At 36.6% G+C, this 15,922-nt stretch overlaps 1 protein-coding gene across 2 annotated transcripts in view; it reads left to right on the forward strand.

The window, feature by feature from the left end:
- The window catches only part of LOC122799534 (P2X purinoceptor 2-like), a 409,405-nt gene that overhangs the window by 118,742 nt on the left and 274,741 nt on the right, over positions 1 to 15,922 (forward strand). For both annotated transcript variants that reach the window (XM_044068664.1, XM_044068663.1), the window contains exon 5: positions 5,380 to 5,476. In XM_044068664.1, coding sequence (XP_043924599.1) covers positions 5,380 to 5,476 — 97 coding nt within the window. The remainder of the gene's footprint in view (positions 1 to 5,379; positions 5,477 to 15,922) is intronic.

Genomic DNA, 15,922 nt, shown 5'->3' on the forward strand with positions numbered 1-15,922 from the left:
CCTGACTGTCATGACGTCTGGTATACCGTATACAACATATGCTGCCAGAATGGTGTAGCTACTTACTATATTAAAACTATAAAGGTGGCTATAAAGATGAATTGAATGGGCTTAATTATTTTACTAAACTACCCTTTTTCCTTCATATCTGTAGTGCATTTAATGGCTTGTATTGCTTCTCTGAAAATGAAGTACTGTTTCTAAAAATATGATAACTTTTCTGCCTACACTTCAGCTGCGGCAACTCAACCAGCATTTATTTTGTCTTTAGTCCAAAAATCTGCATATTCCTATAGCAACTGAATTTTAAAATCCTGAGTAACATCTGCACAATTTACTGCACACAGTTTCTTACAAGTGTCTTCTGTTTGTACTACTGTACATTCTGTATAATTTTATCTCTGCATAAAATATTGTTAATGGAATCTAAAACAACCTAACAATATGCTCCTATGTAGTATGGTACTGTCACATTAAGGACTGATTATTGTTGTAACCTTTGACCCCTTAAATCTTGATAATGTTATAACTGTACTTGTATCATCTGGTAGAGGTTTGTTTGTAGCTGAACCTGATGCATCTGTATCAGTCAGTACATTATTCCAATTTTTTCCTGTAAATAATTAAATATATGGTCTGTCATCCCTTTCTACTTTAAACGATTTCAGATAAATCAACTGGTTTGCTGGTTTTCTGCTGGACTGCCACATCCTTTCTAGATATTCTAAAAATACTTTTCTGTAGCACTAGTAACAATATTGATTTGAGCTATGGTATGCATTTCTTCTTTATTTTGCCTTGATGTTTGTGCATCATTTACGTTGGAGTTTACTTTATCAGACTGATCTGTTTCTGTAGGTTTGATGTCAGTCTCTTTGATTAATTTCTGAACTCTGGTCTCCCTTCTGTGCAATATTTGCACTGCTTTCTGAAAACAACAAACTAGAATTTATTGCATTTTGAACATTTGCACATAAAATAATGTTAGCCTGAGGCAATGAAAACATCTGCTCTGTGCTCTGTCCTGAAATCTGCATGTCACATACACTGTCTTTGTTTACATCAGGCTGATCTGCATTTGCAGTATTGCAACTTAACTCTGCATTTTGAATTACATGTGCTTTAGCATTTACACTAATTTTTGAAGACTGTAAAGTATAATTTGTTACAATTTGCATGTCATATAGATCTGAAACCATACTAATATTAGAATCTGAAAATACTGTTGTTTCTATAAGGACTGATTTATACTGGAGATTGCAAGAAAGTATTTCCGTAACCTTACTCATTATAGCTTTCTTCTGCTGTTTGACCTTTTTATGTATGCAGATATTTGACATTTTTGAATTGCTATTTAAATTACATTTCTGGAACACATTTCATTAGACTTCTTTACTCATTTTTTAACTTTAAACTACACATTTGCTGATGTTGTTACTGTAGAAGTCTTTAAACTATTTTTACATTTACTATCTGACATAGCTATAAAATTTACATTTATGATGCACTTACTGTAGAAGTATTTAAACTTTCCTGAGATTTACCATCTGAATTAGCTAGAAAATGTACTGTAATAAACATGAATACTCACATAAGGAAAATTGAAAGGGCATTGAGCTGGTGGCCAGTCATCTCAAAACTTCCTCAAACTCTCTCTTGTAAGGATTTCCTTAGCTCTTTCACATCACACTGAAAATCTAAAGGTCTGCCATCTTTTTTTGGAGATTGTAATGTTTTCTGTATGTTGCTAACTGGATAATGTCATTTACACTGGTACCTTGCAGTGCTGTATTTTTGTTGGCGATTCTGAAGATTTTCAATACTTTACTGTACATTTTGACTGAAGTAATCTCTTTAGGAAACACTGCTGCTTGTTAAATTGAATTTATTTTTTTCTGCTCATGAACAACTATAGATCTACATGGTTGCTATTGAGGTTAGGACCCATTTTAATCATCAATATTGTCCCCCTGGCCATGTTGGTGTGTCATTGTAAGAACTGAAATAAATATTTTTATTTTTAATTACCTTGAACTGTACTGGGCAAGTGATAAATATCTCAGCTTCTCCTTTATGTACCAGATCTTCTTATACCTTTCAGAATAAAAGTTTTTACTCTCTGTGAGTCTGATAAATGTGCCTTATTATAAGTTGGCAGCATACAGTCGAGATAGATGTAGTTATTCAACAAGATGCAAACAAGTCTTATACTGACACTGTCTCAAATAGTGCTGATAAACTAGACTAGACTGAATATTTGGACTTCTATAGCTCTGATAAATGAATTGTATTGTCCTTTGCAACTCTGAACTCATAATTTGCTCCTTTCCTCCATAATGGCATAATTAAGACAAACTGCATTGTTTTCTGCAGTTCCTGGACTTCTAAACTGACCTCTGAATATTTGAACTGCTGGACATTTGAACTGATGTCTGCACTCAGCCTTCTAAGTACCTGAACTGACTTCTGTCTTGAAAGTATATCTCATAATACTAAAACCCTGTAAATTTCCTACAAATTCTACATGCCTATCTTGTACCATCTAAACAATGTCTATTTTAATACCAAATGTTCCACACAGTCTGTTAGCACATCTCTTTCTTATCAATGCATTGGCCTGGAGGTTATTTCACTGAAACTTTTCTTTCTATTGAAACTGTATTTAAAGTGTGAAATATAGACCTGATTTAATAGGGCTGCATATCTAGGCCTATGCAAAGAAAATGTTGTACTTATATAAGATTTAGTCTGACAAAACTATATTCATGTGGGCCCTTATCTTACTTTTTAAAGTTTTCTTCACAAGACTATACCACCTCCTGTTATACCAAGCCTTTTTCTCTCCTAAACACTGTAACATGTCGTGTTTGTATCCCTTAGAAAGACAATATTTGTCAACTGAAAAATAGTGCTTATCCCACCTATTTAGCACATTTTCTTATGCAATGTAGAAACTGCTATTTTTTTCTTAACCGATATTTTATTTCTTCAAGAGTATTGATATTTACCTGGACCTGGATGTTGGCACATCAAAAACATCAACAGATCAAAATACAATTGACTGCAAGATGAAAATAGATAGTTTTTTTCTGCTATCAGTTAACCAAAACCTTACCACTAACTTCAGAGATGATGTCTGAATGGTGGTAGTGTTATTGAAAGGGTTTTTCCTAACATAAGTGTAGAGTTAGGGTTAAGAGCACAGTTAGAGTTAAGCTTAGGGTTAGTATGCATTAGCAAGGATGAGCAGCTTACTGTAAGTGAAAGATTGGTATAGGGTTGAGGTTAGGGACAGGGTTAGATTTAAGACCAGAACACTTTAGTGATGATGGGCACCTTACCCTAGGAAAAATCTTTGCCATAACACTAGCACTATACAAAACACTCAGACACATATCACATACACCATCACACATGCACACTATTAAAACTATCACCGTCCCTAGTTGTTAATTTCACTCTATCCCACAAACACACACACACATACACACACACACACACACACACACACACTCCAACTCCTAATACTGAAACTTTCTGTAGATTTGAAAGGCTTGGTATTACATATCCAAACCCGCACTTATCTTAACCACAAACACTCAGTCTTTGGCATGTCCAGCATGGGACAATGAGTGCTTTTAATGACTGTCCCAAACAATCTCCCCTGCTGACAAACTGACTATCCAACAGGGAGAAGTGCACCCCCATTTTTTCTTTCATTAGCTTGGCCACTGACTGTCAAACCTCCCAAAACCCAGTTTCATGGTACAGTGAGAAGAAGGCCTGACTATAATCCAAATGACATGGGGTGAGTTATCAAACTATTGAACTAGACAGTGAAAAAGTGACAGGGGTTTTAAAAGTAAGTGGTGAGCCATAGCTCACCAGATTTGAGGGTAGGGAGGCAGCATGATCTACTGCATAGCTGATACACAGTAGAGACAACTATTTCAGCATACAGCAAAAGAGCCAATGTATGCATACTCACCAAGCTGTGTATCATAAGCATCTGCAATCTGACTCATGCATAGATATATGTGTGCAACACTAGTGTGGTATTGTGGGTCATATATATATATATATATATATATATATATATATATATATATATATATATCAAACTATACCAGGAACTCCAAGGATTAGGTTAGCAAGTGTGTGTGTATATATATATATATATATATATATATATATATATATATATATATATATATATATGTGTGTGTGTGTGTGTGTGTGTGTGTGTGTGTGTGCATATATATATATATATATATATATATATATATATATATATTTATAGATATATAACTTACTATCAAAATTATTCCAGAATGCTAAATCTCACCTCCTCTCGACCCATGGTAGCACTTGTTTCTAGGTCCAAAACTGGAAGTGAATGTTTGATGTGTTTTTGCAGATATGCCAGTGAGATTGGTTTTGAGAGGGCATTGCCTCAAAAACTAAGGTATGATTGGCTGATTTTAAAATATATAATAAATGGCATGATAAGGAAGTTCATGGATCTGAAGAAGGACACTTTATCTTCTCCAAAAGGGCTAATCCTTCTACTTGCTTTTACTTGCTTTTATGGATATTAATTAAAAATTGGTTGGACATTTTACATGATGTAGCTTTTTGCTTTCATGTTTTATGCCGTGTTGGAACTGCACAGTTATTTGTTTATTTATATATATATATCTATATCTATATATATTATATATATATATATATATATATATATATATATATATATATATATATATATATATATATATATATATATAAAAAACTTCCAAATGACAGCCTCTCTGGTCATCTGTCACTCTTACCAGCGGTCACTGAAGTTTCTGCTGCAGTGGGAAAATGAATGGTCTCAGGACCAATATGAGGGGGCAGGTGGCTTTCAGAAGTGAAAAAGTCTTGTGGGGAAATAAACTCTCATAGATATCTCTTGTAAAAAAATGACTACTGCTTACACTAAGTAACCAACTTTAAATCTGAAAGTTTCTTATTTAATAGGTGATGATTTATGACCACTTGATCAAGTCTAAATTCATAAATAGTTTTTCCATATAACACAGATTGTAGAAACAGCACTTGGTCTATTTTCTCTGATGAGACAATGACCTCCACATCCACACAGAGGTGAGAAATCTTCTGATCCCACTATGTAATATAATTAACACTAAGGTGTCCATATCAGGAGAAAATGGTATTCCTCTGATGTGTTGAATTTAGAGTACAATACATTGACCTGGTCATATTCAGTGACATGTGTCACCAAACTGTGACTCAGTAACATGACAGTCCTATAATATAATCATACTACTCTGCAACAAGCAGTCTTCATCTGTTAATCTGTTTTTGTTTATTTTACAGGGGAGAACACTGGAAAATGTGTTTCTAATCCCAACAACACCATATCAACTTGTGAGATCTATTCTTGGTGCCCAGTAGAAACTGAAGGAGCTCACAGGTAAGTGTAGTGTTCCCAATAGTTCACCCAGTTTTGTTTAAAAGTGCAAAGTATTTCCGCGTATGATAAAAAAACCTGGAAGTCATAATTAGTATTCACCTGAACAAGTGGTTAGATTTTACCATTTCTGCCACTAGCAGCAGAATAAATTAATTTTAAATTACACTAGAACATAAATGATCAGTACAGTTCACAACATTGTATTTGGAACAAATGCAGGCCAAGCAGTGCTTCAGATGTCATAAATGTATAATTTTCTAATATTGTATTAGGAGAAAGGAAAAATTAATCAAAAACTGAGGAAACACATAGAGTTCATGATCATAAAGATCTAATCAAACATGAAAAAGTATATAGCAAACATTTCAAACATCTTTCTTTCAAAGTATCATTAGAAATAAGTAATTTGTACTTTCAGAATCAACTTTGCAGTTAAACAATAAAAATAAACTAGCCCTTTAGGACATTTTGGTAAAAGCACACTATATTGTAAATGTCAGATGTGTAACAATATTATGAGGAAGAGATAATTATAGAAAATCAATTTTAGTGATTATTAAAAAAGAAAAAAATCTTCTTCCTTGTAGCAGTGGAAAATAAAGCACTAAAAACAAAAGAACATTTGTTGAATGGTAGAAAACTTAGTGAAACAAGTTTATTAACAAGTGTTTAGCATATTCATCAAGAGCATCACAATAAAGAAACTCATTTTAAAGTTTCTATACATCATATGACTAAATCACATAAGTTCATAGGTTCATAGGTAAGTACTAGGCGAGTTGCCATTTTGGACCATATTAAGCCTAGCCAGTTTCCATTTTTGTGTTTGAAATAACCTATCCCACTTGGTAATAGACTGGTCATACCAAATCCATGGTCGATAATTATATATTCCCCCAATGAGAATAACTGGTATCATATCATAGATACTTTGAGGGGATCTATGCATGGGATAAAGCATTTAGGAGCTGCCTCTGCCCATTAGTAGTACAGGGGGAAGTCCTGGGGTAAATTTTCTTTTTCCCATGCATAGATCTAAGTTGTTCTTAAAATGGACAGGGATGAACTTTGTATGCAGGTGAGGAGTAAGTTCCACAGCAGATGTATCCTTTGAGAGATACACCTGTCCTTCCAAACCATTCTGTGGATGTTGCAGAAGAGGTTTAGACTCCTAAACCAAGTATTTCTGATGTAATTTGTCTTGTTAATGTGCAGTAAATCCATCAGTAAAGGGCTGGTAGATGCCAGACGTAGGTCACCTCTTAGTAGTTTTTAAGATGCCACATATAGTGACAGGGCTTTGAGACAGTCTGCATAGGACATGTTGTTTAGGTCTTGTATACTTTTAGTAAGGCATCCCTGTGGGAGTTCCATTTGTTGCATGTGTCTGAACAAATACATGCCAAAGATACACTACAAGACAAAATCATTATACTATGTAATAAAGACATTTGAAACAATATTAAAATATCTCTGTTATTATCTTCCTTTTATTACAGGTTATTCATTAAAAATCCATTTTATACTAATAATTGAATTCAAACCTGGATAGTTATTAGCCTGCAACAGCTTTTGCCACCTAGCCTCCCTCATCTCCATCCTATTATTTAATCACCTTCTCAAAAAACTTTCAGCTCATGCTCTACTGCAAAACAATAACATTTATTGTCTGCTGCACAAGTGTAAGAATGCTTATATAAAGAATTGTTAATATTTGTGGATTTCTTTGCAGATATATGACCTGTAATGCTCTGAGTTAACATTCTTTTAGTCATTCCACCATAACAATTGCTTGCAGCTAGAACATACTGCTACATACAATACTCCTTTGGACAAACAATTGTAAAATATTTTAGATGTTATTATTCTTGACAAGCATTGTAGCATTAAGTGAAGACCTTCCTGTATAAATTTACAACACCCATACTGTCCACATTTGCAGGATCCCCCTGTTTTGTTTGCAACTGAAAATGGGACTTTTGACATCTGTTAAGCAGGTTGGTCCAGCTGAGCAGAAAAGCCCATTTTCAGTGGAGACTTGCAGAGAAAAGCTCCAGCACAATTACAAAGTATAGAAAGATGAACAAGTATAAAGTATAGGAAAACAAACAATAAAAATGTGAATTTACAATTGAGCAAAGTTTTACATAATGAAACAGAGTTAATAATACATAATATGAGAGATGACACATACAATTCAGTAGTGTAATATGTTACATCAACCTAGCTAGTTGTAGCTTCTTTTTGTTTGTCTCCAGAATATACTCGGGGTTGGTTACTTTTCTAAAAATAAATAAAACTTCAGTTCCTATCAAATCTACTAGAATATGTAAAACAATTTCCTATTTTTTGTAATATATTTCTATTATGGAATTATCAACCATCATGTTCAAAGGAAACACTCTTGTTCTTTTTTGATAATACAGCAAGGATTCCTGCATCTAAAATAGCTCAAAATAATTATTTTCTTTTTCTTTATAATGTTACCTCCAGTTGCTTTCTACAAATCCTTACCTTAACTTCTGTCTAGAAATAACTTAGTTGTAAGTTCTAATTCCTCCATAAAAACATCACTAGTAGTCAGTGTGACATCCGGATAATATCCCACAGGACTGACAACAATAATATGACATTCCTCACTATCCTGGGTCAGTAACTAAGGAGCTTCAATCCTCAATACTGACTCCAACAGGAGACCATCACTTAAACAGGAGTAAAATTTCACAATTTCCCCTAAGAGCACATCAAGAACATGCTCTATAGCTTGGGACTGGGCTGTATACATCTGTACACCCTTAATGTAAATCCTTATTACACACTTCAGAGCAATGTGTTCCAGTTTAAGACCTCTGATACACCCACACTTAAATAAATTAAATCTCACACACCCAAACACTTCTGGGAAAGCCTGACACAGATTCCTAGCTGTGCCCCTTCCCCAAAATAATACGGTAACATGCTGCCACCAATCAGAGAGCCTGCATGCCCTTTTAAAGGGGTGTCCAATTATGAAATAGATATTAAAACAAATGATAGCAAATGCCCTAAAGCAGATAGGCTTTTGGAGTGGCCTGGGAAGTTATCAAAGTATATATAAGCACTCTCAAATCACTAAAGAAAACACTGATTGACTAGCCACAATGTAATTAATAAAAATATTTAATAATGAACAAAATGATTAAAAATATAAAACAGTAACTTCCAATAAACAAACAGAACTCAATAACCAGGAAAATGAAATCAATACTGAAGGATAGAAATCTAACATTTAGAAAAATTCTAACTGATTAGTTATAATTTTCCTATTTGACTAAATAACACTGTCCATGATCTAAACTAAATAATTAATTATTATTGTTATTAATTATTATAACTAAATAACTAACTTATTATAACTAAATTTTAAAACAGAGCAAAGGCAGGCTTACAGTTCTTGGCGAGTCCTTTTTAGGTACCCACTGCACAGTACAACTGTAAACAGCTGACAACTGCAACTGGCTATAACTAGGTGTTAACTGGCTTCAGCAGGCTCTTTCATAGACTAGCATAACTGTTACAACTGCTTCAGTTCTAATTTTCATTTCATATTTTGAAAATCAACCAACAGCTGTTTACTAAAGTTCTTTCCTGTCTTTCAGCCACTGACAGTAACACATAGCAACTGTCAACATTCCAATGGCATCATCTGCAGATCAGCTGATTCTGAGACAGTCTGCATTTAGAATCTTCTTCACAAATATGTGCAGTTAGAAATGCAAAGGAACACTGTTCAAGTCTTCAAAACCTTCTGTACAAACAAATTATAAATGAATATGTAAGAACTCATTTACAATATCATAACTAGTCATGCTGACATATAATACACAGGTGAATCTGAAATTATATACAAAAACTTCAGCCAGACATGCTAGCACAGATGGCAGTGTCTAATTTCTTCAGTCAATCACAAACTTCTTATCATACTTCTGGAAGTATTATTGTAGTAATCAGTCACATACATCTTCTCATATGACCTATGGGTATATTCTTTTAGTAGTCAGTCACAAAGCTCTTATATGACCCTAGGTGTATTCTTTTTCTTAAAGGTTTGATTAGTATTGAAATGGAAGTAATTGTTAAAGAAAGTAAACTTTATGTAAGTGTTATCTAAAAAAAAGTTTCCTTCTAAGTCTGTACATATTTGCACATCTAAAGAAATCACCACATTACCATTTTTACCATTAGAAAATTAAAAAAACAGAGACACTATTGTTTATTGTGTAAACAAACATGTTCAACTCATTGTTAGTAACTACAACTAAAAAAAGGATCAGCAACAAACCTATTAAAAATATTACCTTTTCAAAATGACTGATAGTCACTGAATTCTTGACGTCTCACCACCCCATAACTAGGCTTGCAATGCCAGAACTGCTTGCTGTAGTACCTTTTGCAATACCTCTGATTTGCCTGTAATACATTGAAGGAAATACAAAATAATTATTTTCCAATAGTAATAGTAATTCTGTCAGCATGTACACCATATTTATTTTCATATTAGACATGTTCATATAATGTGTTAAATAAGACCTTACAAATTCTAATTCCTGAGGTATGCACATGAACAAAGATTTTACATTTAAAGTACATAAAATAACATTTCCCATCCATACGGGTATTAGATAACCTGATCTTATCTAGGAATTCCCAAGAATGAATAATATTCAAATCTAAATTTTGTACAATAAGGTTCAAGGTGATATCTATATAAATAAAAATACACTGCATTGCAAATCCTTGGGTTGACACAATTGACCTAAAGGGGGGGGGCACCCTGTCTTTATGTCACTTAGGTATACTAAATAGGATTCCTATTCTTGGAGGTGGTACTACCAACACATTGAACACTTCATAAATTATGTAAATCTAAAGTAAAAGATTTGTGAGTATATTGTCACTCTCTGTATAACTTCTATGAATATCAAGCAATGCTATCCCTTTATAGTCATCAGCATTCAGGAACATTATTTCTATTTCTTTACTGTAATCTTACTGATATGTCTCTACCATACCCCTCCATCTGTCTTTATGAAGCATAACTGATTCATTTTATTTAATTCTCTATGTGCTTTATCCATCCAAATGCTTTATATTTGTCTTTATTTAAATTGTAGTACGCATGCTTAGTGCTTAGTTTTTTTATTTAAGCCATATCTAATGTCACACATATTGACAAAAGGCTGAAGTGTCAGTGTAAGAGCAGACTTGTAAGTACTGGATCTTGCCAGCAACTCAATTTTTAACCTTAGATTTTTCTTCATATTCTACATTTAATTCTCATGTGTACAACCTCAGTTAAAGTTTTTGTTGGAATAAATAAGAAACTTCAGTGTAATTCACTGACATGTGCAGGAGAAAATTCAGTGTATACGTTTGTTAGACTGAAGTACTTTTAGCTGAACCTCCACTCCATCCTCATTCACCGTCCCTCTCTTACCATTTCTATAATTGTAATTCCACGTGCTTACTGTGTTCACTAATGTTGCCATTGTTACAAGTAATATAGTGTCCATAACCGAAGACATATTGCTGTGCTATACTAAGCTTGATGACCTTCTCACATCTGTCTACATGACTCTTGAAACTTCCTGTCGTAAAGTACAAACAAGTGTTCTATTATTTATCTTTTTCACGTCTATTTATTACAAAGTGGAAAAGTTATAAAAATTGACTCCTTTATTCAGACTGTCTGACTAAGCATTTTACAATACTTTTTATTTTATTTTTGTTATATATTTTAATCAAATCTGCAATAAGATATGTTGATCTGAAATACATTGCAGAGCATTCTTGAAAATGTGCACTGGATTTAACTGATAGCTGTTAGGAAATTACAAATATCCAGGAGAAGTATAAACCCTTGAAGTTCACAAAGCATCCCTCCCTTCCAGCACTGCTGTTGTTTTTCTTATGACACAGGATTTGCAAGGAAAAAAACTATGCCCTGCATGCTTGGGTCTAAGGTATGGCATGTGACAATTAAACTACAAAGACTGCAAGCTCATAGTGAAACATACATGGTGGTCATTCCTTATCTAAGGTTCAACAATCTTAAGTACTCCCACTCTATGTGAGATGCACCTGGATATGAAGCATCTTTCAGAAAATACTGTCCCAGAATGATAATTTAGTGTCTGATCCTCTGAATGTTAGTGTCTGAATCCCTGAAAGAGACATTTGTCACCCAAATGGCTCTTTTCAGCTAACATTCAAATTCTGAAGACAGATACTTGAAAATGATATCACATCAGCGAACGCTAAAAATAGCAAGTGCTGATATATCGAACTTCAAAGTCCAAAAGCTGAAAGCAGCAAAGGAATGGATTAGCAAATTTTTTCCCAGGGAAAAAATTTGCTGGGCTGTACTCCAGGCTTTGCTGTTTTCTCCACTGTGGCGTGATCTTGGAGTTGGTATATTTAAGTTGGAGGGGTGTGGGTGGCTGTGGGGGCGCGAAGCCCCCCAGTTAATTTTGACTGTATACTCTTTTTTATTTGGATCGGCAAATTTATTCTGTGGGAAAAAAATTTGTTGATCTGTTCCTTTGCTGTTTTCAGATTTCGAACATTTGAGTTTGACATAACAGCGTTCGCTGTTTTTAGCGTTCGCTGTTATGATATAGACCCGAAAATAAGTGCAAATACAATGAGATGAGGATGGCACTTGTTGTGAATGATAGAACTCTAAACAACAATTTGGGTAATTCTGAAACATTCCTATTTTTGGAAGATATTTCAGTTTGCATTGTCACAGAAATCTGGTTTGAGGACATCTCTACTATTTTACTGATTATGGAGTACTGGGACTATCATTATTACAGATTCTGTGGAAGGGTTGGAACAGTTATTTCTGTTCATAAAAGGGTTATTTATCAAAGACGCACCACCCCAGATGTACAGAAGCAAACCTCATTCTCCCTCCTCCCATCTTATGAATCAACTGCATGAGTGACAGCCAGGTACATTGGCGATGTTTCTGCACTTTATTAATATGTGTCATTTTGCATTTAAGTTACCTGTAACACATTGAATTAAGTTACCTGCCTCTTGCTCACTAAAGCAATTATATAAGTCAGCACTAAAAATTAGCACTACAATTCCTCACAAACTCTTCTTGAGTACCAAGTTCCTATTGGCCTTTCAATTATAAAGGAATTCTTAAATACTATTCTAGCATGTCCAAAGCGTCAGTTGTCGAATCTCCTCTGGTCCAGCTGGTGAATCTGGGAATCTTGAGGCAATGTTACAACTGCCTCATGTACACAGATTAACCCTCTCCTCCTCCCAACAAATTCCAACATGTGAGAGATGCAACCATATAGCCAAACTGGAGGCTAAGCTCTCTCAACTCAGTACTGGCATAACCAGTCAGGAGGAGAAGGAAACCACACTCACTACAATTCCAGTCTCACATAGACCTACCACGACAGCAAAACCAAACACATAAACACACAAAAACATACTCGGAGGCTCTAAATAAAATCTGCCTACAGCAGCAGAGACCTCCAAAGCAGACACCACCCAAGCAACCGCTACCCCAAAACAAAACATGCAACACATAGCTCACAAAGCCAGTGTGCCAAACAGTCACAGCCCTTAAGGCTACAAACAACACCTGATACACTTGTAATAGGTGACTCTATTGTCAGGCACACTGACGCCCCGCCACCAGGCTGAACAAGGAGAAGGTCACGGTGAGCTGCCTGTCGGGCGCCAGGATCCGCCACATAACACAAGCACTCAGGTCACTCCAAGGCACAAATATGACTCAGTCATTGTCCATGCTGGTGTGAATGACCTGAGACGCACCTCCCTGACTACATGAAAAGAGACATAGAGGAGCTCTCTGAGCATGTAGCCCAGGCCGGTATGACCCTGACCTTGAGTAGCATCTTACCTCACCAAGAATGATGCCACAATATGAAGACAAGATGATCAATTTCAACAATTGGCTTAAGTATTGGTGTCATTCAAAGGGGATCCAATGCCTGTCTGCCTGAGATGGCATGCTCGACAAGCCACGATGCTTCGCTAGGGACGGCTTGCACCTGTCACCCCTGGGCTGGATATTGGCAAAGGCTCTGTTACCCCATAGTGCCTTTTAGGCAAGGCTCAAAAGACAAACCCACCTCCATAGGTATCACAAGGATAAGAAACTAAGAGTAATGCTACTCAACGCCAGAAGTCTAAACCTCAAGATGCACGACTCAAACTCTCCTAGCATGGAGAACATCGATATCTGTGCAGTAACAGAAACCTGGTTCAAGGCTCCAGAGCACCCCAGCACTACCAGGTTATACCTCATACCATGCTTTTCGCCCCAAAACTTGGACCGAACCACAAAAGGAGGGGAGTATCAATATTCATCAAAGATACCCACACCTCCAGGTTGGTGGCACAGCACGAAGCATCAGAGACTATCCATGTGCAACTAACAGTGGGTAAACTGCCTTCCAGTTTATAGCCTGCTACAGACCACTCCTCCCAAACCCAGGAACCCCACTCGGCCTTCCTGAGAACACTGGAAAATATGAAGGTCTCTCCAAACACCATTATATTGGGCGACTTCAACTACCCAAACATAGACTGGGAGCATTACTCTAGCTCCAACACCTAGCCCAAAGGTTCCTAGAATTTATAAACTCAAATGCTATGGAACAACTTGTTACCACTCCCACAAGAGGGGAAAACATACTGGACCTGATCATCACCAACATGGGGGCTCTATGCTCCAGACCAGAAGTGTATCCTCACTGGTAAGATCAGACCATAAACTAATCTCACTGGATATTCACATCCCGACCCCACCCCTGCCCAGAAAACCACAGTGAAAAACTTCTAAAGCAAATTTCACACTCCTCAAAACTGAGGTGGAATCCTTCAAAGCCCCGGCCTGTGGAAAATAATGCCCAGACCGCAGAATCCTTTATAAACGATTCTATGAACACCTTCAGGAATGCATGGATCATGCAATCCCAAATAAAACCAAGACCCAATCCTCCAAAGGCAGACGCCCTGTCTGGTGGACCCCAGCCATAAACAAACTATACAATAGAACGAGGAAGCTACTAAATGATAGAGCAAAATCCCAAAAGGGAAGGCATCTCTGATCAGTATTAGCAAAAACTACGGGCACTCATAAAATTGTCTAAGGCCAGCTTCGAGAGAAAAATTGCACAGGACACTAAGGATAATCACAAGGCTTTCTTTAGTTATGTTAGGAACCTGGGTGGTAATTCCCAGATATGCTCAGAATTAGTCCAAAATGACAAAAATACACTGAACCCACAGACATTGCCAACATCCTAGCTGACAGGTTCAGCAAACTTCCTCCCCACCAAAAGGGCAAATATCTATCCCAGCAGAGTGCTGCCCCTGACATCTCAGATGCTCAGGTAAGAGCCGCCTCTCCAAAGCAAAAACACAGCATCAATGGGACCAGACGGTGTCCCGGCTGCGCCCTACATGAACTCCAAGAAGAGCTAAACCCAAACATAAAACTACTGTTCAATCTCAGCCTTACTACAGGATATGTACCCAAAGAGTGGCGACAGCAACAGTGGTCCCTTCCACAAAGGTGGTGCCTCAACGGATCCTGGAAACTATCGCCCCATAAGCCTGACTAGCTTGGTCTGCAACGCTATGGAAAGGATCATCATGGACCCTATAAATAAAGATATTGGGGACCTACAGACACTGGATCCTACCCAGTTTGGCTTTGTTAAGGGCAGATCCTGCCTCTAAACCTGGTTGATTTCTTTGAAACAGTCACCAAGGCCATTGACGAGGGGAAGGTGGTCCACACATCCTACCTGGACCTCGCAAAAGCCTTCGATACAATACCCCACTGGCATTATAGATAAGCTCACCAGCTTAAATATAAACCCCTATGTCACTAGATGGATTGCAAACTGCTCAAGGACAGAACCCACATGGTTAGGAATTGCTGGAGCCATGTCAGACTCCAAACCAGTTACAAGTGGTGTCCCACAAGGCTCAGTCCTGGGACCTCTTGTTCGGTATATATTTCTCGGAGGTACAGGCCAACACGGAAGGATCAGGCTGACCAAGTTCAGATGACTGCAAACTGGCGCCATAATCGACTCTCCAGCCGACACAAGCATCCTCCAAAAGGGCCTCATAGAAACAGACAACTGGTGCCAGAGCCATGGCTCAAGCTAAATGCCAAAAGTGTATAGTCATCCCTTTGGCAAAACAAGTGCTCACAAATTACCACATAGGTGGTAATCCATTAAGTACAGAAGAAGTAATTAGGACCTGGGGACCCAAGTTGATAGCAATCTCTCATTTGACAAACACTGGCCAAAGTGGTTAGAAAACATTTTATATAGCCCACCTAATCATGAAGGGATTCACATCTAGATCAGGGAGGTCATCGTGCCTCTTTAC

Source organism: Protopterus annectens, chromosome 4.part0, assembly GCF_019279795.1.
Source record: "Protopterus annectens isolate FY-2018-M chromosome 4.part0, PAN1.0, whole genome shotgun sequence".
In the NCBI taxonomy this organism is placed as follows: Eukaryota; Metazoa; Chordata; order Ceratodontiformes; family Protopteridae; genus Protopterus; species Protopterus annectens.